The following is a 23,675-nucleotide window of genomic DNA, read 5'->3' as shown; positions in this document are numbered from 1 at the left end:
TATTCCATTAAATACTATAGACATGTGTTTGCATTAGGTAAAATAGGATGTTTGCCTACAGAGTAAATGTTGTTGCAATACTAGGGTGCTGCCAAACTGTTACGGAGCCTTTTCACAAGACTGTTATGATTCATTTAGCAGTCATCAGCATCTTAAATCCTTTAAAGGTTTTAATATTTATATTATTCAATAGATTGTGTGTACATTTTTATGTATTTACGTTTGTATTATATAATCTTTGCATCAAATTACAAAAGAATAATTACTGCTTATGTGAGGTGTTTGTGATGCAGCATGTATGTATGGCAGCAGGACAGTACATTCGGTGTTGTTTTCTCTTTTGGCTGCCGTTATCAGTCTCACATTACATTTCCTTTTTCTAAAGGTCTTGATAACACCATCGACACATTTTTCTTTTATTATTTCACCCAATAGGCTTGTAAAGAAATGATTTGTTGTACTCTCCCTACTTCACTACACTCTAAGTTTACTAACTAGGTAACACTTTACAATAAGGTTCATTAGTTAATGCATTTACTAACATGAACTAATCATGAACAACACATGTACAGCATTTATTAATCATAATTGAACATTTACTAATGTATTATTAACATTCAAGTCCATGCTTGTTTACATTAGTTAATGCACCATGAGTTAACATGAGCTAACAATGAACTACTGTATGCTAACATGAACAAATACAGTAGTAGATGAATTGTTCGTTGTTTGTTCATGTTAGTACATGTATTAATTAACAATACCTAATGAACCTTATTGTAAAGTGTGACCACTAACTATGATGACTTCTGCTGCTGGGACACCCGGAAATGTGAAAAAAGTCCATTAAGTGGTTATGACTGTGCAGATAACAATGGCTAGAGCAATATTGGGTAAATGTTAGAGTATAGTTAGGAGGCTGGTAGAGTGTGTTGCTTGTTGAATCACCTGTCAGGTAGGTAAGAGCCTCCAGTGGGACCTCCTCATACTCATCCAGGAACATCTGGATCTGACGGATGCTGATTCTCAGGTCAGACTCGTTAAACTCATATGGGATATTCCAACCTGCAGAGAGAGATAAAGACTGAACACACTTTCAGTGTCACCATAAAAACTTCTAGAGAAGTACTAGAGAACTTGTCTTGTGAGGAACATGAGCTCACAGTCATGTTAAGAAAGTAAAATATCTTTATTGGAGAACTTGTTAAATGTATTTTCTTGTCTTGGGCGTCATGGTGGTGAAGCGGGTAGCACGATTGCCTCACAGCAAGAAGGTCGCTGGTTCGAGCCTCGGCTAGGCTAGTTGGCTTTTCTGTGTGGAGTTTGCATGTTCTGCCTTTGTTGGTTTGGGTTTACCCCGGTTGCTCCGGATTACCCCAAAGTCCAAACACATGCGATATAGGTAAATTGGGTAGGCTAAATTGTCCATAGTGTATGTGTGTGAATGGGTGTGTATGGATGTTTCCCAGTGATGGGTTGCAGCTGTAAGGGCATCCACTGCATAAAACCTATGCTGGATAAGTTGATTTATAAAGGGAGAAAATGAATGAATGAATGAATGAATGGATTTTTGATTGTTTATGTAATTTTCGTTATATTGTAGATGTGCACTTTTGGATAATAATCATATCAGTTTTCTTAATAATAGCCTTGTTATTAGTTAACATACAGTTGAAGGCTAAAATATTAGCCCTTTTGGGAAATTTAATAATTTAAAAAAATTATATTTTTATTTTTAAGTGCTTTTTAAGAGGGCCATGACCCCCCCCCCCCCACTTTTGGTTCAAGTCTACCTAATAAGATACATAATAGTGGGCGTGGAGCTCCGCGAGCAGATGCATTAGTGAGCCTGGTTTAACTGCTAAGAATTAGGGAAGTTTGATTTTTTAGGCAATGTTCTGTAGCAAATCGGCAAAAAAAAAAAAAAAATAATAATAATATTGATATATAAAAATTATATAAAAAATGTAAACTCCCTTTATTTCAGGCAAACCTAAAGAAATAAGACTTTCTCCCAAAAATATTAAAGAAAATACTATAAAAATTAACTTGATTTTTTTAAACATCACTTGGAAAATATTCATCCATTCATTCCCTTTCCTTCAGCTTTGTCCCTTTTTATAAGGGGGGTCCCCACAGTGGAATAAACCTTCAACTTATCCAGCATAGGTTTTATACAGTGGATGCCCTTCCAGCTGCAACCCAGTACTGGGAAACATCCATACACTCTCATTCACACACACTGACACACACAAACACACTACAGCCAATTTAGCTTATTAATTCTCCTATAGCGCATGTGTTTGGACTGTGGGGGAAACCAGAGCCCCTGGAGGTAACCCACACCATCAAGGAGAGAACATGCAAACTCCACACAGAAATGGCAACTAGTCCAACTGGGACTCGATCCAGTGACCTACTTGCGGTCACAGTGCTAACCACTGAGCCACGGTGTCGCCCACTTGGGAAATATTCAAGGAGGGCAAATAATTTAGCATTCGACTGTGTGTAAAGAGAAGGCAGTTATAGAAGAAAGTTGTTCCTTTTTAATAAGCATCATTTCCAGGAGAAGCAGTTCCTGAACTCATAACTGTCTCTGCCTATTAAACCGGCATTTGATTGTGGTCATATAATGAGTGTTTGGAAGAGATGAGATCAGGTAGACGGATGATAATGTCACTGCCGCCTGTTCTCCAGAGATAGAGGCTGAATCAAATGAAGGATTACAGACAGGAAAGCAAACTGGATTAGAGATGCATATCTGACCGAGTGGGCCGAATGTTCTCCTCTCCTGTACCAGAGCGTGGAAGAAACAGAGGCCGAACAGCAGCTTCTGCCAGATCTCCTGCTTGGCGGAGCTGTTGAAGAAGGTGGGGTCTGAGATGGGGTCGCTGAGGTAAGAACGAAGTAGATTTGCCCTCAGGCCTTTCGGAGGCTCGTTTGTCATCTTCACGCCATTCTGCAAAACACTCACCGGAAACTTGTCTGAGGGTTGACTGGTCAACCACAACCTAATAACACCAGGAATTTAGTGTTGGGTTAGTAAGACATGTCAGAAATAAATAAAAAATATGTAAAAATATGTATATGACATTCTTCACCTTATAATGTAGAAACTATTTATACCTAAGTCGTGTTTGCATCAATCTGACTACAAATGGATGTAATACAGATATAAACGACTTATAAAATGTTCTGACCTCGTCCATTGTTCCAGCATTTACAGATGCAGATACAATTCAACCTCAAAAGACTTTTTAAAAGAGTTTTTAGAAAAAGTGTTGTGACAAAGCTAGACACTGAGATGGCTGTCCACACTTTTATTACATCACGATTAGACTACTGCAATGCACTTTATTGTGGCATGTCAAAATATGAGTGTGTGTGTGAATGGATACACTCATTCACACACACACTCATACATTACGGACAATTTAGCTTACCCAATTCACCTATACCGCATGTGTTTGGACTGTGGAGGAAACCGGAGCACCTGGAGAAAACCCATGTGAACATAGAGAGAACATGCAAACTCCACACAATAACGCCAACTGAGCCGAGGCTCAAACCAGCGACCTTCTTGCTGTGAGGCGACAGCACTATCTACTGCGCCACTGCCTCGCCCCAGGTAAATACATGGCCTCTATTTTAATTTAACAGTATGTGTGTGTTTTAAATGCACCTGTTAGCGGCTGTTTTTACCTGAAGCTGGTGTGTGTGTTTTCAGGTGTGATGACCTCCTCACAGATCTTTTCTAAGGTTGGCATCCAGCTGGTTGCGAGGTGGCAGTTCTGCAGCACCACCCAGTGGCCGACGCTCAGTGCGGCCTTGATCAGCTGCTCAGCTACAGGCCCTTGACCCTGACCCAGAGAGATTGTCTGGGTCCTACTGCCGCCCATACCCAAATCATCCGCAAACTTCAGTAGTCCTGAGCAAAAAAAAGAGTGCCACATCCTAATCAAAACAGCATCAATTTGTTGTGAACCTAGGGGTGCACTGATAAAACCACACATCTATAAAGTAGCTGTATTGCGCAGATTGTATTACATATGTCCTTTAATTATATTCGGATCATTTCAGAATTTGATTTGACATTATTGTACATCACAATTGAACATTTTCAGTCTTTATTGGCTATTGCATTACATGTCCTTCAGTTTGGGTTATTCATAACATTCTTGGGTACAACAAATTAACATTTTCAGTTTTAGTACGTATCTGCTGGTTATTTTCTGTTTGGATGATCCTATTTAGCTTTCATTTATTATTTATATAGCATGCCTTTATAGTTCAGACTTAAACAGCATTCAAAAGGAAAACATCTTTCTATTTTACCTGCCGTGGGGTCTGATCCTGGAGAGAGGACGAAGATGAGTGGCGAACAGCAGTTGGAGTCGCTGTAGCTCTCCGCCAAGTCAAAGGTCGGTGGCTCGATGTATGCTCGACCGATGTTGTCCACAATGAACTTCTGTACTGCTGGCACCAGTTTATCTGGTCTGAAGCAACGCAGGACCACCATGCGCTCCATGCCCACGACTGTATGCCACTTTCCAGGTAACTCCTCGTCCTGTGGATGGCCAGAGTCATAAATCTGCTTCCACAGTGCAATGTTCTCCTGCACATACTCAAATAATCCTTCAAGGCGGGAAAGTTGGGAAGCCCGCACCACTTCAGACCAAGATTTGTCTGAAAGCCACTCTGGAGCTGGGTTGGGGTGTGGGTTTTCTAGTGCAACACCTCCTGTGAGGAGGAAACGCCAGACGATGTCGTCCACCTGACCTTTGCCCTGCATGATGCCTACAGTCAACAGCAAAGAGAACAGCAGCTTGTCCTTCTCAAACAAGGATCGACACACATTATAGTAAACCCTCAGAGTGAAGTGATCTAAAATGTTGGCTATGCGGATCTGCAGGTCATCGCTGGGCACACTGTGAGCAATGGACTGCAGGTACAGGTTGATGAACCACGTCAGAGAGTACTGGTACATGGGATCAATGTTTGCCAAATCTGAGATGCAGAAGAAGAGAATGGACGAGTGTTCAGCAACAGGCCGGTAACCCATGCGAGTTTCATCGATCTCGCTCTCTGTCACGCTTGCGATCTTCTGCTTCTCCGAGATCTCTTCTGACAGCAGCTTAGATGAAGACAGAACCGTAATGGCGGTCTCGTCCTCTAGGATGTTTCCTTCTGAAGAAGAGAGAACCTGCAGGATTTGGTTCTCAATCTCCTTTAGCTGCTTATTATTGGCTGCGCTTTCCAGAATCAGCTGATTTTTCTTCTCCTCAAGTTCTGGTTTCTCTTTGGTTGCGACGATCCCTAGAAGCTGATCTTCGAGACCCAATGGAGTGATCATGAAGTTCAGAAGACAAACTTTCACTGCCACCTCTGGCAAGTAATGTGGATTCCTCAGTCCTGTAGTTATGTAGAACCGGAAATCTCTTGAATACTCAATGGTGTTCTCGCCCAGTTTCATGTACTCCACGCCCTGCTGCTTAAAGGTCTGTTTTAAGAGAACCGGCTCTAATACCGCGTCCAGCTCCTCACCGACGTTCTCCAGGAGTACAGGCGTGCCAAACTGGATGGCGTTCTCAAGGGAACGGACGTAGTTGCTGTCTGAGAGCTTGATGACAGACAGTTTATTAGCCTTGTTCATGTTTTTGATCCACTTGTTAGCTTGGCCCTGAGGGTCAATCATAAGTGGCCAACGGCGAGAGTTAGACACAATGATTCCATTATCTGTGGAAAACAAGTCCACGGGTAATCCAGCGATCTGCCATGATCGGATCAGTACCTGATTTCCGAGAGTGTTGCCAAGTGTGAAGTCTTCTGAATACGGGATCTTCTTCCTGTTGCACAGCTCGAGCCACTGTTGCTGACACTCGACACGATAATCAACAGTGAAAGCTCCGAGATATGAGACTGTGGCCGAAGACAAAAGCACATCACCGGTCAGATTGTTATATTTGATGCCGAGGAGCCGAGCGGCCTCTGTCCACCGGTCTTTTTCTCCTCCCAGACCACCGATTAGTTTTTCAGCTCGTACAAGTTTCTGCGAACAGAGCTCGATGTTTGCCTCTAGGTCTTTCTTCTTCTGTATCATCCCTTCGAATGTGTCATTGAGTGCCTGCAGACGGTCCTCCACCTCCTTCAGCTCGGCACGTTTCACATTCAACTTCTGCATCTGCACGGCTAACTCTTCCTCTGCTTCTTTCAGTTTCTCTTTCTTCGGGGCGACAACTTTGGCCACACGCTCGTACACTTCCATGGCACGCACCCATTTGCAAAGGCCCTCACAAGCAGAAGACACGCTTTTGATTACTGAAGGCTGAAAATCAGGGTGATCTATGAACTTTTCTCTGATTTTCTTGATGCTAGCAGGAGGTATGTTGTCCTTGTTGAATGTTTTAAGGCTCTCGAGGAACTTCATGTCACCTAGAATCTTCTTAGATGGTCCCCAGAAGTCTTCAATCATCTTTCCTACGTAAATAAAACAAATAAAAAGGTATCAGAATAGCTGAAGACATTGACATGGCAATCTTAGTTGACTCATACAATGCTGTTTCTCTTATTTGCAAGCCACAGTCTCATACCTGATCCACCAGGGTCTTGTTTCCTTTCTGGCTTAATGCCCTTCATGACACAGATGGACTCCATGACCAGTTTGACAGGACCAGGAGGATTCTGCATGGTCTTCAGGACAGTAATATCAGCTGGCTTCAGTGTGTCCAGAGCCGCCAGAGCTGCTTCCAGTGCTGGCATTGCCTCCGCAAGATCCCCCTCACACTCATCCTATCCAACAATAAACTCATCATTTAATAAATGTCACCATAAACCACCCCATTCTAATGACCCAAAATCTCCCACTAGGAATCATTTTTCCTCAAACACAATTTCAGTCCTTATGTGAATCGCTATATACTTATACTTGACCCTAAACCAATGGTCCTTAACCACCGGGTCGATCAATTAATACCGGGCCGCGCAAGAAATCATGAATTATTTTCGTTTTATTTATTATCTGAGTCTGAATTTATTTTGAAAAATCTTTTATTTTGAAAAATGGCCATATTCTCTCGCTTACATCTTGGTTACTTGAGCGCCCAAATTTAACCAACTAACAGTAAAAAAAATATAATAGTAAGAAACAGACGTCTTTGGAAAGTTTCTTTGCTAAGGGGAAAAGGCCCAGTGCGAGGCAGAGGCGCAGTAGGTAGTGCTGTTGCCTCACAGCAAGAAGGTCGCTGGGTTGCTGGTTCGAACCTCGGCTCAGTTGGCGTTTCTGTGTGGAGACTGCCTTCGCGTGGGTTTCCTCTGGGTGCTCCGGTTTCCCCCACAGTCCAAAGACATGCAGTACAGGTGAATTGGGTAGGCTAAATTGTCTGTAGTGTATGAGTGTGTGTAAATGTGTGTGTGGATGTTTCCCAGAGATGGGTTGCGGCTGGAAGGGCATCCGCTGCATAAAAACTTGCTGGATAAGTTGGCGGTTCATTCCGCTGTGGCGACCCCGGATTAATAAAGGGACTAAGCCGACAAGAAAATGAATGAATGAAAAGGCCCAGTGAAGGACACACAAACTGCCAAGGAATAGATCCCATTTGACAACAAATCAGGAGAATTCACCATGTCTGAGCAAGAGGATAAACTGCTGGAAATTGCATATAGGGATGTGCACATTGATGCTCGAGTATCGATATGCAGAATCTTTTAATTTGGTATCAATATTTTCGAAATTTTAACTATATTGTAATAATTTCTGCATAACTAAATGTTTTACCGCTGTGTACAGGATTGTCAATGACACTTTGTATACAAGACGTTACACTAATCAATCTGCGGCCAACGTGACGTGAGCGATCATGTGCCTTTCAGATAACTTATGTAGCCTACTCGACACACGCAAGTCGCACACTTCTGCATTGCGGAATGACACGATGGCAGAGACATAACACAGCGTGTTGTGGTGCTCATCTGCTGAAAAAACACCACACGAGCAATATTTTGGATAAGAAAGTCATACACAGCAGCAATACAAGCAGCCTTTATAAACACTTACAGACAACACATCCTAAAATATAAAAAAGCGGAACAAAATCAAGCTGCCCAGTGTTCCTCTGCTCAGTCTCCCTCTGTCCAACAAAAGAAATTAGGACACAGGAGGCAAACCTCTCTCTCTCTATATTCAAGAATTGCTTTGTTAGCATGGGTGTGCGGATGTGTGTGCGTGTATGCATATCACACACACACACAGACACACTACAGTATATATATATATATATACACTGTAATTTTTAATTAACATTATTTAAAAAAAATTACATTAATATTTTAAATAACAAGCGGTACTAATATCGTAAAAATTGTAACAAAAAGTATCCGTATCGTATTGAAATAAAAAACTGTGGTATTGTCCATCCCTGGCGGCAGCCTTTTGGGGGTTGTTTGTTTATTGCATCTTTTCAAGAGTTCACACAAGTTCGTTATTTTTAATGGAGGAGCGCGAGTTGCACGCGCAAGCAGCATGACGCGGTCGTATCATATCAGATACACTCAGTTGAATAAATGCAGCGAGCGCACAGCGAATCACATGACAAGAAACCGATTGATCAGCTTGTATGGAAAATACACTTTTTTAATAGACTAATTATCTCAGACAATTAGATAATTGTCTAATTATCTATGCCCTGACTTATTTTTCCATTAGTAATGAGCATGGCTTTCCCAGAGATGGGTTGCGGCTGGCAGGGCTTCCGCTGCGTAAAAATATGCTGGATAAGTTGGTGGTTCATTCCGCTGTGGCGACCCCGGATTAATAAAGGGACTAAGATGACAAGAAAATGAATGAATGAGCATGGCACAGCACTTCATTCAGACAACTTTAAAGATGATTTTCTTCGAATTTAGATTTTCTTGGCACCCTCAGATTACTCATTTAAATAGTTGTATCTCAGCCATAAATGTTCATTTCTAATAAACCAGACATCAATGCAAAAAATTAAGTTCTCAGTTGATGTATAAATAAAAACCTTTTTGTTTTTGTCTTCCAAAGTCCCATTTACACTTGATTAAAGGGAAAAGCAGCAACAAAAGACAATTATTTAGTATTAATAATTAATTGTGGGTATTATCATCAATTGTTCACCATTTTGCTAAAGTTTTGGGCCAATGAAATTCTCTAAATAAGTTTGCAAATGCAAGTGTCAAAGCAGTTCCACCTGATTACCTTGATCGCTTTAGCAGCTGCTGCTGCTTCATTGGCCACTTTCTCATCGGCACTGACAAGCTCTTTCTTAGCATCCACCTCCACTGTCTCTTTCTCTATCTTCACCATCATCTGATCAGTCTGTTTCGCGGTCTCGATCAGTTCTGGCTGTAGAGCTGTGAGCTCCTGCTGCATGACTGCTACCTGCATATAACATTCACACAGCATTATCAACAACATGACGAACAACTATGTATATTATTTATTTCATAGTGTGAGTCTTGAGCATTTCTATATATATATATATATAGGCCAGCATACAGTTAAAGTCAGAATAAATAGCCCCCCTTTGAACTTTATTTTCTTTTTAACATATTTCTTAAATGATGTTTAACAGAGCAAGGAAATTTTCACAGTATGTCTGATAATATTTTTTCTTCTGGAGAAAGTCTTATTTGTTTTATTTCGGCTAGAATAAAAGCAGTTTTTAATTTTTTAATCATCATTTTAAGGTCAATATTATTAGCTCCTTTAAGATATATATTTTTTTAATAGTCTACAGAACAAACCATCATCATAAAATAACCTGCCTAGTTAACCTAATTAATCTAGATATGCCTTTAAATGTCACTTTAAGCTGCGTAGAAGTGTCTTAAATATTTAAAAAATATTATTTACTGTCATCATGGCAAAGATAAAAGAAATCAGTTATTAGAAATGAGTTAATAAAACTATTATGATTAGAAATGTGTAGAAAAAATCTGCTCTCCGTTAAACAGAAATTGGGGAAAAAATAAACAGGGAGGCGAATAATTCTGACTTTAACTGTATATTAAGAAATGATTACATTTGATCACAAATGATCACATGTCCAACCTGAGAGGAGGCAAAGTCAAGTTTCTGCAGACCGACTATGTAGCGATTCCTGAGCTCATCCACCTCGCTGCGTTTAGAGTTGAGCAATGCTTTAAAGGTCAGGATGAGCTCCAGGTAAGAGGTAGGAGTGACATAGTTATGTCTGCGCAGCTGAGAGTAATAACGCTTGGACAGCTCTCGCACACTCTCCTGGAAGGTTTTACACATTTCCACCACCCTGAGAATACAGCAGAAACGGATCAATGTAAAACTATATTTTCTATATTTTAAGGTAATAAAGGTGATCAATTCTGGCTCACTCTATCCTGATGTCGTCTTCCAGGTCTAGATCCTCAAGGAACTTGTTGGCGACCATCTCGAGAGCGTCTTTAGGCCAGGCCTGAAACCAGTCTATGGTGCAGCAGTTGATCAGAGATGGGAACATCCTCAGACGGTTGCGGAAGCCTTCACCTATTGGACTCATTGCTATTGGACACATAAGGTTTTGTATATGTTTAATTATGTGTGTGTGTATATATATATATATATATATATATATATATATATATATATATATATATATATATATATATATATATATATATATATATATATATATATATAAAAGAGCATCTTAGAGGAAAGAAAATGTTAAATATACTATGGCTGAACGATATTGGAAAAATCTGACATTTCGATATTTTGTTTTTCTGCAATATATATTGCGATATACTTTTTTATATGTGGAAATAATTTTTGGTCACACTTTATTTTAAGGTTCAGTTCTCGCTCTTACCATACCAATTTTACTTTTGCTTCAATAAACTCCTAATTTGCTCCTTATTAGTTATTAAGGTAGTTTAGGTATTGGGTAGGTTAATAAGCTAACAAGCAACTAACAATAATATGCAACTAGTTAATAGTGAGAATTAGTCCCTGAAGTGTTACCGAATTTATAAACTTTGGGGTTTCAGAAAGCAGCTAAGACAAAAACAAAAGCTAAAAAATAAAATAAACAAGTAAATAACAGGGTGAAGATGGAATAAAATCTTAAAACGTGGTAAAAATCAGGCTGCAGTGAGGGCTTTTCTTTTTCTGGATTACTTTTCGAAACACTGCGGTTGGGTTTAGGAAAGGGGGTGAGCGGGTCAATCTGTGCTTTTGAAAATACTATTGTTTGGGTTTATGAAAGGGGGAGGGTGGGTCAGTCGATTGGTCAGTCAGTCATTCAGTCAGTAGACAGTCAGTCAACAGCAGCCTCTGATGGATTTACATGAAAAGAGCAGTCGAGAATGGCGCTTGTGAGAAAAAACTGAGATCTGAAAAAGAATACACAGCCTCTGGTGGTTTCGTGAAAACAAAAACTGCAAAAAAAAAAAAACAAACAAAAAAAAAAACGTAGCTCCTGGGACTTATTTGACGATCTCCAGTAATATATATACGGGTACATAATCAGAATAAGCCTGGGTTGGACCTTGCAAACTAGCTAGTAAAATATGACATACTTTTTAATGCCAATGACAAAGGAATTAGTTATCAGAAATTAGTTCTTCAACTATGTTTAAAAAGCCCTTTGGAAATATTTAAAAAATAATGAACATTTCAAAAGAGGGCTAATAATTTTGTCTTTAACTGTAAATAAAGTATAAAAATATAATATACAGTACCGAGAACTATATGAAGATTGTTTTTAACCCTGTCGATAAAGAAGTTGTACATTGAGAGCGGTGTGACGTCAATCTTTTTTCCTTCCATTTGGGCAATTCCCTGCATTTTTTCAATGACGTCCGCCCGCTCGTCCAGCGGAAAGATGTTCGGCACATCTCCTGTGTTCAGAAGCATGTTGATGTCTTCAACGAAGGCCTCATCCTTGATCTGGCTGTCGCTAAAGAGGAAGGTTGTTTTCTTGCCCTCTATCCCTGATTTTAGCATCAGATGCTTCAGATTGTCCCGCCAGTCTGACATGCTGTAGTTCTTGGTCAGTTCGATCTGGAACAGCTCATAGTCGTTGATGAAGGTGGCAAGTTTGGTGGCACTTTGTCTCCCTGATCCCCCAATGCCGACCAGCAGCAGGTGCCCGTTGTCTTGCTTTAGCACACGGCAGATCCGCGAGATGTGTTCGATGGCAAACTGAAACATGACAAGGTTCATGGGTGCTTTGCTGATGTTATTGAACTCCCTGAGGTAGAAATCCATCACCTCTGTTAATGTGCTGAGATCTGTGATCTCGTCGTATTGTTTGTTGGCCGAGTCTGGTTTGGAGTAGTCCCCAAAAAACAGGCTGCGAATGCTGTCATCTTCAACTTTACCAGACAGAGTGAGATGACCGAGGAGCTGGACAGAAAAAAGAGATGAGTGAAAACATTCATTCATTTTCTTGTTGGTTTAGTTCCTATTTAACTACCCCTTATTAATCTGGGGTCGCCACAGCGGAATGAACCGCCAACTATTCCAGCAAGTTTTTACACAGCGAATGCCCTTCCAGCTGCAACCCATCTCTGGAAAAATGAGTGAAAACACCTTTTTAAAATTAAAATCAACTAATGATAAATTAATTAATCTAGATGAAAATAGAATAAAAAATGCCCAGGTCAGATTCTTATAAAACTTAAGGTAACACGTTAATTTAAGGTGACATACTTACACGTTTCATGCACTTACTATAGTAATTACAATGATTTTTGACCATTATACATGATTCCATATAACCTTATATTTAACCCACATTCTAACCCCAAATATATTGTGTAAGTAATTGGGTCCCACTTTATATGGGTCCCACTCAAAAGCACCACATGTAATACATTATAAACACAGTAAGTACATTGTATTTATTTTTTGATGTAAGTACATATAGTTAAGGACACTTAAAAAAAAGTGGGACCAGTAAATGTAATGAATTAATATTACTCAGTAGTTAAATTAATAGTTACACTGTAGTTACCTTAAAATAAAGTGTAACCCAAAAAAAAAAAAAAAAAAACAATGTAGGTATAATTTAACTGAAATTATATAATAAATAAATTAATCAATAATAAGAATAGGAAATTTTGTTTAATGCTGCGTTCACACCAGACGCGGCACGCGCGTCATGCGCGAGTGGTTTACATGTTAAGTCAATGGAAACGCGCGAATAGACATCCTGCGGTGCGATACGCGCGAATGGCGCGGCGTGAATGACGCAAATTGCGTGAATGGCCCGGGGCGAATTGAGCGTTTTGCGTGTTCGACGCGATTAACGAGCGAATCTCTCGATTTCGAAAATCTGAACTTAAGCGTACATTCGCGCCGCGTTAACCAATCAGAAGCTTGCTCTTGTGGGGGCGTGATTGTGACGTAGAACCTGTTGTCGGTGTCCCGAGGGAAATCCTCCGGCCTTTACCGACAGTTCATCAAACCCGGGCTTGGCTCAGTCAGAAGCACCGCTGAAAGCCTCCATCATCCAGATTAAGTTTCTGGAGGAGTTTATGAGCTCACAGGGCTGGATGCACCTCTGAAAGAATGTAGTGGACTCAGACATGACTATAAACGTATCGACGCTGTTTTTCAGTCTTCATTAAGCACATAAACACTGTTATTTTCTTCATAAAATCCATGTTAGCCATTTAGCTATGAAGCTAGAGTCTTCGGGCTGACAGAAGCCCTGCCCATCACGCGAATCCGCGTCTGTTCTGAAGTGAATTTGACACGCAAATGAAGCGGGGTTTGACGTGCGAATGACGCGAGTAAACTCAAATTTTCTATTTACGCGCGTCTGGTGTGAACACAGCATAAAGGCACTTTTCAGGCAACTCAAACAAAACACACTGTACAATAAAAAAAGAGCAATAAAACAACAAGAGAAATAACATAAAATCATACACAACAATAGTGCAGATAGAATTAAGTATTCAAAGCCATCTGGAATAAGTGAGTTGAGTCTTGTTTGGAATAATGTAAGGGAGTCAATGTTTCTGATGGCAGGTGGTAGTGAGTTCCAAAGCCGGAGAGCAGATCGGCTGAATGCTCTCCTGCCTATTGACGATAGACAAGCAGGGGGAGCAGACAAGTGGAGTGAGGAAGAAGATCTAAGGGTGCGAGAGAGAACAGCATTGTGGATGAGGGCAGACAAATATGGAGGGACGAGATTGTGGATGGATTTGAATGTTAACATCAAAATTTTTAAGTCAATTCAAAAATGAACAGGTAACCAGTGAAGCTGCTGCAGGACAGGGGTGATGTGATGAGAAGGAGGACTTCTGGTGATGATACGGGCAGCTGAGTTCTTGAACAACTGAAGCTTACAGAGGGATTTAGATGAGACCAAAGAGAAGAGAGTTGCAGTAATCTAAACGAGATGTGACAAGGCTATGAACAAGAACAGCAGTGGCGTGAGGGGTAAGAGAAGGGTGGAGACGGTTAATGTTGCGTAGGTGGAAGCAAGCAGACCGGGTGATGTTATTGATGTGAGAATCAAAAGATAGGGTGTTATCAAGGATGACACCAAGATTCTTGACCTGTTTAGAGGGATGAATAGAACAGTCGTCAATACAAAGAGAAAAGCTGTCAGTTTTGGAGAGAGGGTTTGGTACCAACAAGCAAAACCTCAGTTTTTGCACTTTTTAATTTGAGAAAGTTAAGAGAGAACCAATATTTGATAAGGGATGAAGGTGGAAAATTAGAAGACGGTTTGCCAGAGAGATAGAGCTGGGTGTTATCCGCATAGCAGTGGAACTGTATGTTATATTTACGGAGGATATCACCAAGGGGAGGGAGATACATGATAAAAAAGCAGGGGCCCCAGGACAGAACCCTGGGGTACACCTGAAGAAATTGTAAAGTGCTGAGAAGTGAATGATTTGAGTTGAATGAACTGAGTGCAATTATTATTGGCATTTAATTTTCGGCAAGGCTAAATTACTAATAAATGCAATTACCTTGTCAAGGCTTAGCTTGAAATACGCTGATGTCCTCTCTTTGACGATGTTAAAAAATTTGTCTCTGTCATCATTATCAACCAGTCGATCATAAAACACACGATACACCTCATGGATCCACAACCGAATGACTTTATCACCTTCCTGATAACAAAAGAAGCACAACACTCAGAATATCCTAAATGAATTACGGCATACCTGTCAACCCTCCCGTTTTTCCCAGGATTCCCCAGTATTTTACAGTTCTATCCTGCTATTATCCTGTAAAGATATTATCCCGTTTTTCTCCCATATTTTCAGTTTTTTTTGAAGGGGGGCAATAAAAAGGCAATCCTCCCTATACTCAACCCATACCGCCAAACCACCAGGGGCCGCCCCTCGCTCTTTAATGTGAGTCTGTTCTGTGCCTTTGTTTTATTTAGGCATGAAAACACTTTGAAATAAATGTAAAAACTGAGGTATTCCTTTCCTTTCCATTACAGACAAAACAATGCAGTCATGTAGCGGTGCATGACTGTCAGACGCGCTCAAAAGTGATAAATAGAGCTGTTTCCCAAAAGGATTCTGTACACACAATTTGAAGAGGAGAGAAAGTCTGGGTTTTGGGTGCGTGTTTGAATAGTTTGAACAGACATATACACATAATTAATAATAATAATAATAATAATAATAATAATAATATCTAAATATGTTGATTTTGGTGGGTGTTCTCCAAAATGAATTTCGTCTTAAATGAGCATAAAAAGTTAGGAAAGCAATCCAATGCTTTTATTATAATGGTAGATCTGTGCATTTTTAAAGTGACATAGCTCTTATAATATCCCTTATTTTCACATCCCAATGTTGACAGGTATGAATTACTGCCAGGGCTCAACAATAAGGACTGCCCGATGGCCCGGGGCCAGCGTGTGAGATGATCGGGACAGTAGACAGGATAGTTACTGGCCCCTGCATGATCGGGCCACTGCTGCCTTGTCACTGAAGTTCAATTTATCTGTGACTATTTGTCAATTGCGTGCAAATACAGTCTTAGAATTGAAGAACAGTTTGTGTTTTTAAGCCTTCAAATGCAACCTTCTCAGCTCCTCTTATCTGATAGGATGTTGTGAGCAGGTTATTTCTTTCCGTATCAACCAGTACAGCAAAGAGACAGCAACATGGTGGCAACTTTAAATGATGATGCTAAAGGAAAACATTTGTTTCTAACGTCTTGGAAGCAGACGTTAACGAGGATACACCACGACAAAAAAAAAAATGAAGTGATGTTTTGTTCAGTTTGCCGTCAGTTTGGCAGGTCAGCCATCTTTTGTTTCAAAACACTTTGAATTTTGCTCATTATACATTAATTAACATTTTTTAAATATTTAAATTCTAGATTTACAAACATTTTTGACACATTTTTTTTATTTGTGGCTAAGAAATAGCTATTAACGTTTTTTTTTTTTGGTGGGGCCAGTGAAAATATTGATAGAGGAAGTAAATATCGGAACCACTGGTCCAATTAGGCCAGTAGAAAAAGTCCTTAGCGTTGAACCCTGACTGCATTAATTCACCTTTATATTAAAATATATATGTGTTTACCTGCATGTGTGTTGATGGACAGAGCATTACTCCCCTGATTACCCTTGCAAAATCTCGCAGATTGAAAATATAATGAGATTTAGATGGTGTTGGGAGGAAACTCTCGATTGCATCCTTATACACTGCCATAGTAGCTTGGACCATGATTTTACCCAACCTACAACAGAAGCATTAATCCAGAAACTATTCAATCATGAATTTCAGCTTGCACATAATCCAAAAGACCACAAGTAGGCTACAAAAAGTGTGAAGAAAAAGTGTTAAAAATTGGTCATTTTAAAAGCAATCACATTCAGGCATTTTAAAATCAGATTAAGTTCACCATAAATCAACACACCTGTAAAAAGAGGCATCGAACCCATTGCTGAAGTGCCAGTCGGTGATGGATGTGAAGATGTTACTCAGAGTCTCATCATCAAATGTGTCAATAGATAAGATGTTTAGGTGACGTGTAAATCGTCCTGCGAGAGAGGAATTAACCTAAACACAGTTACACAGAAGAAACTGACTGATTTAGAGATGAGCATTAATGATCTGAGATGTGTCACCTGTGATGTCATTTCTCCCCCCACCAGGGGGCCCCATAGCAGACATATACAGCACATCTTCAATGTCCAACCTGGACGTGTCTTTCTTATCATACCAGTGATGATGATCGATCCACTGCCGCAGCAGTTCAATAGGCGGCTGAGCACCGTATATCTCCTTCGCGGGCATGTTCAGATCATCTACAGGACGTTTTACAATACACAGATTGTATCTTCGCCAGTTCACAAAATTTAAAGGAAACAAAAACACGGCAGGATATATCTTTGTGTACATTTTTTATATATAATGTCTATAAAAAATTCTAAACATATTTATAATTATGAATCTGGCCGTTACACCAGATTTGTGAAGGTATAACACAAATGCTTTTTCCTTTTCTAAATGGGAAACATCATTGTGATCTCATTTTCACAGAGGAAATGAACAAACTTTTTCTCGCAGTCTCAAGCATGTAACATGGTTTAATATGGAATTTGACTAAGTATACAGTTGAAGTCAGAATTATTAGCCCCCCTGAATTATTAGCGCCCGTTTATTTTTTTCCCCAATTTCTGTTCTGTTCTGGGAAGATTGTTTCAGCACATTTCTAAGCATAACAGTTTTAAAAACTTATTTCTAATAACTGATTTATTTCATCTTTGCCATGAGGACAGTAAATAATATTTGACTAGATATTCTTCAAGACACTTCTATATAGCTTAAAGTGACATTAAAAGGCTTAACTAGGTTAATTAGGTTAACTAGGTAGGTTAGGGTAATTAGGCAAGTTATTGTATAACGATGGTTTATTCTGTAGACTATGGAAAAAAAATAGCTTAAAGGGGCTGATAATTTTGTCCCAAAAATGTTTTTAAAAAAATGAATAACTGCTTTTATTCTTGCCGAAATAAAACAAATAAGACTTTCTCCAGAAGAAAAAATATTATCCAACATACTGTGAAAATTTCATTGCTCTGTTTAAAATCATTTGGGAAATATTTTTAAAAAGAAAATAAAAATCAAAAGGGGGCTAATAATTCTGACTTCAACTGTATATTTGACCTCCCCAAACCATTTAAACAAGATTCTTGCTATAAGTATTTTTATTTAATTTTGTGATTTTATTATATTTAAGATGTATTTAATTTAGAATGCATGTTTTATTAAACAAAATTATTATTTTTTTAATTATTATTATTTAATTATTAAAAAATTAATAGAATGGCCAGGAAAACTGTAATTACATCTGTCTTGAAATAATGTGCTCTGAGTTTCAGTTCACCTGCTATTTCAAATTGTTTTAAAAAATAATAATAAATTAATTTATTAAATCTTTTTATCTGTGTCTTTAAATAGCTGTGTAGATTTTAAATAATAAAGTGGATGTACTATACATTTTTAAGGTAAATTTTTCTTATGTTTATAAAAGAAAATTAGATAGCAAGGCCTTAGCTATACAATAAATGTACAGCGGGGAAAATAACACATCATGTTTTTTCCTGGGAATAATATTTCTAAAGGCACTGTTTACATGGAATTAAACCAGAGTTCGGTAAAAACCCAAACAATACAAACATAAAAGCAAAACAAAACAAAAACAAATCTGAAATATTAGCTATTTGTAATGACAAAGGAATTTAATACTTTCTATAAAAGGCTTTTTAGGTGCTGCAGCTTAAAGGCGCCTCTCATGTGAAGAATGAAGTCACATGCATTGATCAGGTGTGAATTGCTCACAGACTTCAACAGAGTGTCAAAATCTGCATGGTTCTGTGAGTCTCGTCTGTCAAATCTGACCTTTAGTTTTTATATTTCTATTGGGTTCAAGTCAGATGATTGGCTAGGCCATTCTCCAGCTTGATTTTCTTTCTCTGAAAGCATCTGAGAGTTTCTTTGGCTGTGTTTTGGATCATTGTCTTGTTGAAATGTTCAAGCTGGGTTCATCTTCATCCTCCTGCTTATGTAGATGTTGGACTGAAGCAGCTGATAATAATTTACACTGAGGAAGAGCAGAGGGTTGCTGAAGAACTACTGAGAGATTTCAGCTGCTGTCTGGGCTTTCCCTGCTGAACTACACCTTCCTTTCTTCATGTGTTCAATGTTTTTTCCCTCCTTCATTTAAGTTTATTACACACAACTTCATTTGTAAACTAATTAGATATGTTTGTTTGTTTGTTTTTTTTTTTTGCATATATGGAGTTCTTTGGTTGCTATCAATTTCCAGTGAAAATTTCATGTCAACAGCACTTTTAGAAATAAATAAATATATATATATATATATATATATATATATATATATATATATATATATATATATATATATATATATATATATATATATATATATATATATATATATATATTTTTTTTTTTTTTTAAATGGTGTCGTGTTCAACACCTATTTTCCCCGCTGTATATTACCAACAAATTCAGTTCTTACCAACATAGATAATGCACGTCTTGCCAACCGGTGGGCCGAACACACCCTTGCGCCGGCGGTCCAGCTTGGACATGATGATGTCCTGGGTCTGGTTGGCAGAGGTCCGAGCGGAGAAGTTGATGCAAATGGGTGTGTAGCGCTCTTTAGGCAGAGACATCAAGAAGTTGTTATTGATCACAGATTTGCCAGTTCCTGTGGGTCCCACTATTAGTACGGGCACTTCATGTGACAGGTATGTTCTGAGGAAGAAGAGCTGCCGTGAGGTTTCTGCCGTGGGTATGATCAGATCAGACACCTGAGAGAGAAACAGTGAAGTTATTCAGACACACTGATCCTGTGAATATGTGTGATTTTCCCTCATAGGTTCAGTTACCAATGGTAGGTATCACTAATGTCCTCCACATGCTCACTTGAAAAATATATACAGTGCTTATAGAAACTCATTATACGACTTTTAATTAGCCTGAAATCAAATCAGATTTCTAATAACTTTTTTATCTTTTGAAATGTTTCTGTAGCCTTCACCAAACCTGTACATTTCTACACATTTATCCTGAAGGTCTTATAAATATAGGGTGTAATGTGAGTAAAGGTATAGATTTTCACAGTGTATGATGATTTCCTATAGGCACTGTACTGCAATTCTCAGTTAGCATTCAGATGTGTTATGCTTTTAGGTATATGCTTCAATTTAATTGTTCCATTTACTGTAGATTACATATTTACTACTAGAATTTAAATTATTATATTCAGATTTATATTTTATGTTACACTTTTTTAAATACTGGGAAGTGTAGAAAAATGACAACTGAAAAGCATCAATAACAAATCATTTTGTCAATTATTTTTATCTGAACAAAATTGATAATGAACAGTTTAGTGTTATTTAATCCCATCAAAATGTTAATATATTCACAAACAATATTTTGAGAGTTTTATTTACATTTAACTACATTTTATATGTTTAGCTGCTTTTATTATAATCTCTGCTGTACTTAATTTCCACATGCAGCTGAAATAAAATACATTATTATTTTACATTTAAGTTCAAGTAACTATTTGGTTGTTGTTGCTTTATCATATTTGTTAACTAACTTTTGCACCAGCAGGTATGACTCTGTCCTCTTTAGCAATAGATTCTGTCCAGTTGTTCCACTGACCAGGACCCTGCTTATGGAAATAGTAATCATAGACGGTTCCTGTGTGGAGAACGGAATACAAACAGACAGAAGACAAGACTCAGAATGTTATTGTACATAACTCTTGACTTGTGTCATTAGCTTTTTAATAATGTCAATCTCAGTTCACATTTAGAATTGAGGATTTGTGACACTTGAGCCCAAAAACTGAGTAAAGTTGCACTGGTGTATTTGTGGGGATAGCCAAAAACTCATTGCATGAATTTTTATTTTAACAAATGCATCCTATGAAGAAACTTTGTAAATTTCCTACTGTAAATATATCAGAACATTACTTTTAATTAGTAATATGCACTGTTAAGTACTTAATTTTGCCACATTTTCTCAGTATTTTGATTTTTAAATAAATTAAATAAAATTTTATTTATTTTATTAATTAAATAAAAAAATAATTTATTTTATTAAATAAAATTAAATAATTTTGCCAAATATTCTCTCACCATATCCTATATTTATTCAGCCTTCAGTTGATGTATAAATTTTAATATAAAAAAAAACTGACCCTTATGACTGGTTTTGTGGTCCTAATATGTCATATCTTTTACAAATGACAAGATTTTAGCTTTGAATGTGCTAAGAAGTAATGAATCTGCAGAGAATTAATGCATTACTTTATTAGGCCTGGAAATATCATTGAATCCCCGTCATTAAATAGTCAACCAGAAATATAATGCAGACCTCTCTCAGGGAACCCATTGTTTTTGGTGAGCTTCACGCTCATAGGGCGCGGCTGATCAGTGATTGTGCCCGTGAGGAGGTTTCGGTAGAAGGTGTCAAACTTATTCCTGCTGTTGCCATTGATGGTTCCTCCCAAACTCCACACTACAGCGAAGAGAAACAGAGACTGAAGCCACAGGGTCATCTGCTGACTGGTCATCGACTCTGCTCCTTCCTGAAAAATCTCATCTGCACACATGAACACAAATCATGTAAGACAGATTTAAAAACATTCCTATGATTGAACAATGTGTGTGACTGTGTGTATATACCCAGCAGACAGGTATACAGGCGCATCAGACTGTAAGCCAGGTGAATGGGTGACGTCTGAACTAAGAATCCACACTCGTGGTAAATAAAGTCCAAGCAAGGTTGAACCAGCCAGTTGAAGAGATCAGCAATCTTTGACAAAACACACAGGATATTATTTATTATTTTATTAGCATGCATTAAAGCCTGATTTATAATTCTGAGTGATCGGCATAATCCATGGTGCACACCTTGCACATAGCCGACACCATTGTGAGCATTCATACTTCTGCATTCTGTCTGAGTTGCACTGTAATAAAACTTCCGAGATACTAATAGGCCGTGGGGTTTTTATCTTTTACTGTGTCGAGTTTCTTGATTTGAGTTTACACCAGAAATATGTGTGATGCTACTGTAGATGTATCTCAAACACATTCATTCAAGAGGAAAAAGGCGGGAACAGGGAAATTTAATCAGAAGCATTTTTTAGACTAGCAAAAAATAGTCTTGTTATAAGAAATAATATTAATAATATGCCAAAATGAAGTGAGTCTTTTCTTAAAACAAGCAAAGTAATCCGCCAATCAAGCAAGCGAAAAAATCTTGTTTTTCTTTTGATATAAGATTATTTGCTTACGTCATTGGCAGATTATTTTGCTTGATTTTCTTCGGCTTATTCCCTGATTGATAAGTAGTTGCCACAGAGGAATGAACCGCCAACTTATAAATCATATGCTTCACGCAGCGGAGGCCCTTTCAGCAGCAACCCAGTACTGTTGAACACCCATTCACTCTGTCATTCACACACACTCATACTCTACAGCCAATTTAGCTCATCCAATTCATCAATTCATCCAACACGGGGAGAACATGCAAACTCCACACAGAAATGACAACTGACCCAGCCGGGACTCGAACCACTGACCTTTATTGCCGTGAGGAGACGGAGCTAACCACTGCACCACCAGACCACCCCTTAAGGGAAAACTATTATTTCTTAAATACATTATTTCTCAAAGGAAGACAATAGCCCCTTTCACACAGTGATACCGGTAAATTTCTGGAAAATTTCCGGAACGACTTTACCGGTATATTGAAAAAGTGCTGTTCACACAGGCGAGGACGTTACGGAAATTTTCCGGAAAAGAGCATTCACACATCCATTCCAAAATACCGGTAAATTCTGACATCATTCACCACAAATGAGCTTTAAACGGCTGCGCTTGTGTTTGTAAACATTTGACTAAATTACAAACTCTGTGGATGATCAATATTGTGAACAACTTTTGCAGGATCACTTTCGCATGTCGAGATGTTCATAATATGTGCGTGTGCAGGCGCTCATAGGCGCACACAAAGCTTGAAGGTAAACAAACAACGGCTTATCATAAGCATCTCATCGATGATTATTTACACAGTTGGCATTAAGAAGAACATATAAACGTGATCTGACTAACTTCTAGCAGCTAAATGTGTCTGGAAAAATATTCAAAGGTTTTTATTCTCATAAACCGCGCGGACGTAAATGCGTCTGACTGTTGTGATTGGCTAAAGCAGACGTCTCACGTCAGCACGTTCTAGACGTGCACGCGCTTATTACGGCAATCTTCCTTCTGCATTCACACAGCGCAGCATTCCGGCAAATTGCCGGTAATGTTACAACTTCTCTTTCCGGAAAATAGCCAGAACGAATTTACCGGTATTTTCAAAAAGGACCTGTTCACACATACAACCTTTCCGGAAAATTGCCGGCAATTTTACGGAAAGGTCTGTATGTCAGAAAGGGGCTAATATGTTTGGATTGTTTAGAACAGGGGTGCCCAAACTCTGTCCTGGAGTGCCGGTGTCCTGCATAGTTTAGCTCCAGCTTGCTTCAACACTCCTGCCAGAACGTTTATAGTATAGAGTGGAGGAACTATGACGTCAATTTGTATGCAAAAACCCGGAAGCGAGTTAGCATTTTAGCACTTCCGGTTCCCTCGTCCCAAAGT

General features: G+C 38.7%; 1 protein-coding gene across 1 annotated transcript in view; it reads right to left on the bottom strand.

The window, feature by feature from the left end:
- The window catches only part of dnah3 (dynein axonemal heavy chain 3), a 75,518-nt gene that overhangs the window by 13,932 nt on the left and 37,911 nt on the right, over positions 1-23,675 (bottom strand). Inside the window, exons 39-55 of the mRNA XM_087309936.1 lie at positions 21,708-21,837; positions 21,397-21,624; positions 20,615-20,718; positions 19,520-19,814; positions 17,100-17,279; positions 16,889-17,012; positions 16,552-16,708; positions 14,971-15,114; positions 11,722-12,388; positions 10,375-10,540; positions 10,076-10,292; positions 9,221-9,403; positions 6,591-6,789; positions 4,336-6,477; positions 3,703-3,928; positions 2,767-3,011; positions 949-1,065 (exon numbers count right to left, since the gene is read on the bottom strand). Of these exons, the coding sequence (XP_087166062.1) occupies positions 949-1,065; positions 2,767-3,011; positions 3,703-3,928; positions 4,336-6,477; positions 6,591-6,789; positions 9,221-9,403; positions 10,076-10,292; positions 10,375-10,540; positions 11,722-12,388; positions 14,971-15,114; positions 16,552-16,708; positions 16,889-17,012; positions 17,100-17,279; positions 19,520-19,814; positions 20,615-20,718; positions 21,397-21,624; positions 21,708-21,837 (5,524 nt within the window). The remainder of the gene's footprint in view (positions 1-948; positions 1,066-2,766; positions 3,012-3,702; positions 3,929-4,335; positions 6,478-6,590; positions 6,790-9,220; positions 9,404-10,075; positions 10,293-10,374; positions 10,541-11,721; positions 12,389-14,970; positions 15,115-16,551; positions 16,709-16,888; positions 17,013-17,099; positions 17,280-19,519; positions 19,815-20,614; positions 20,719-21,396; positions 21,625-21,707; positions 21,838-23,675) is intronic.

The sequence above is a fragment of the Danio rerio genome, chromosome 24 (assembly GCF_052040795.2).
Source record: "Danio rerio strain M-AB ecotype USA chromosome 24, GRCz13ab, whole genome shotgun sequence".
Taxonomy (NCBI): domain Eukaryota; kingdom Metazoa; phylum Chordata; class Actinopteri; order Cypriniformes; family Danionidae; genus Danio; species Danio rerio.
This window is presented reverse-complemented; position numbering and strand designations above follow the sequence as displayed.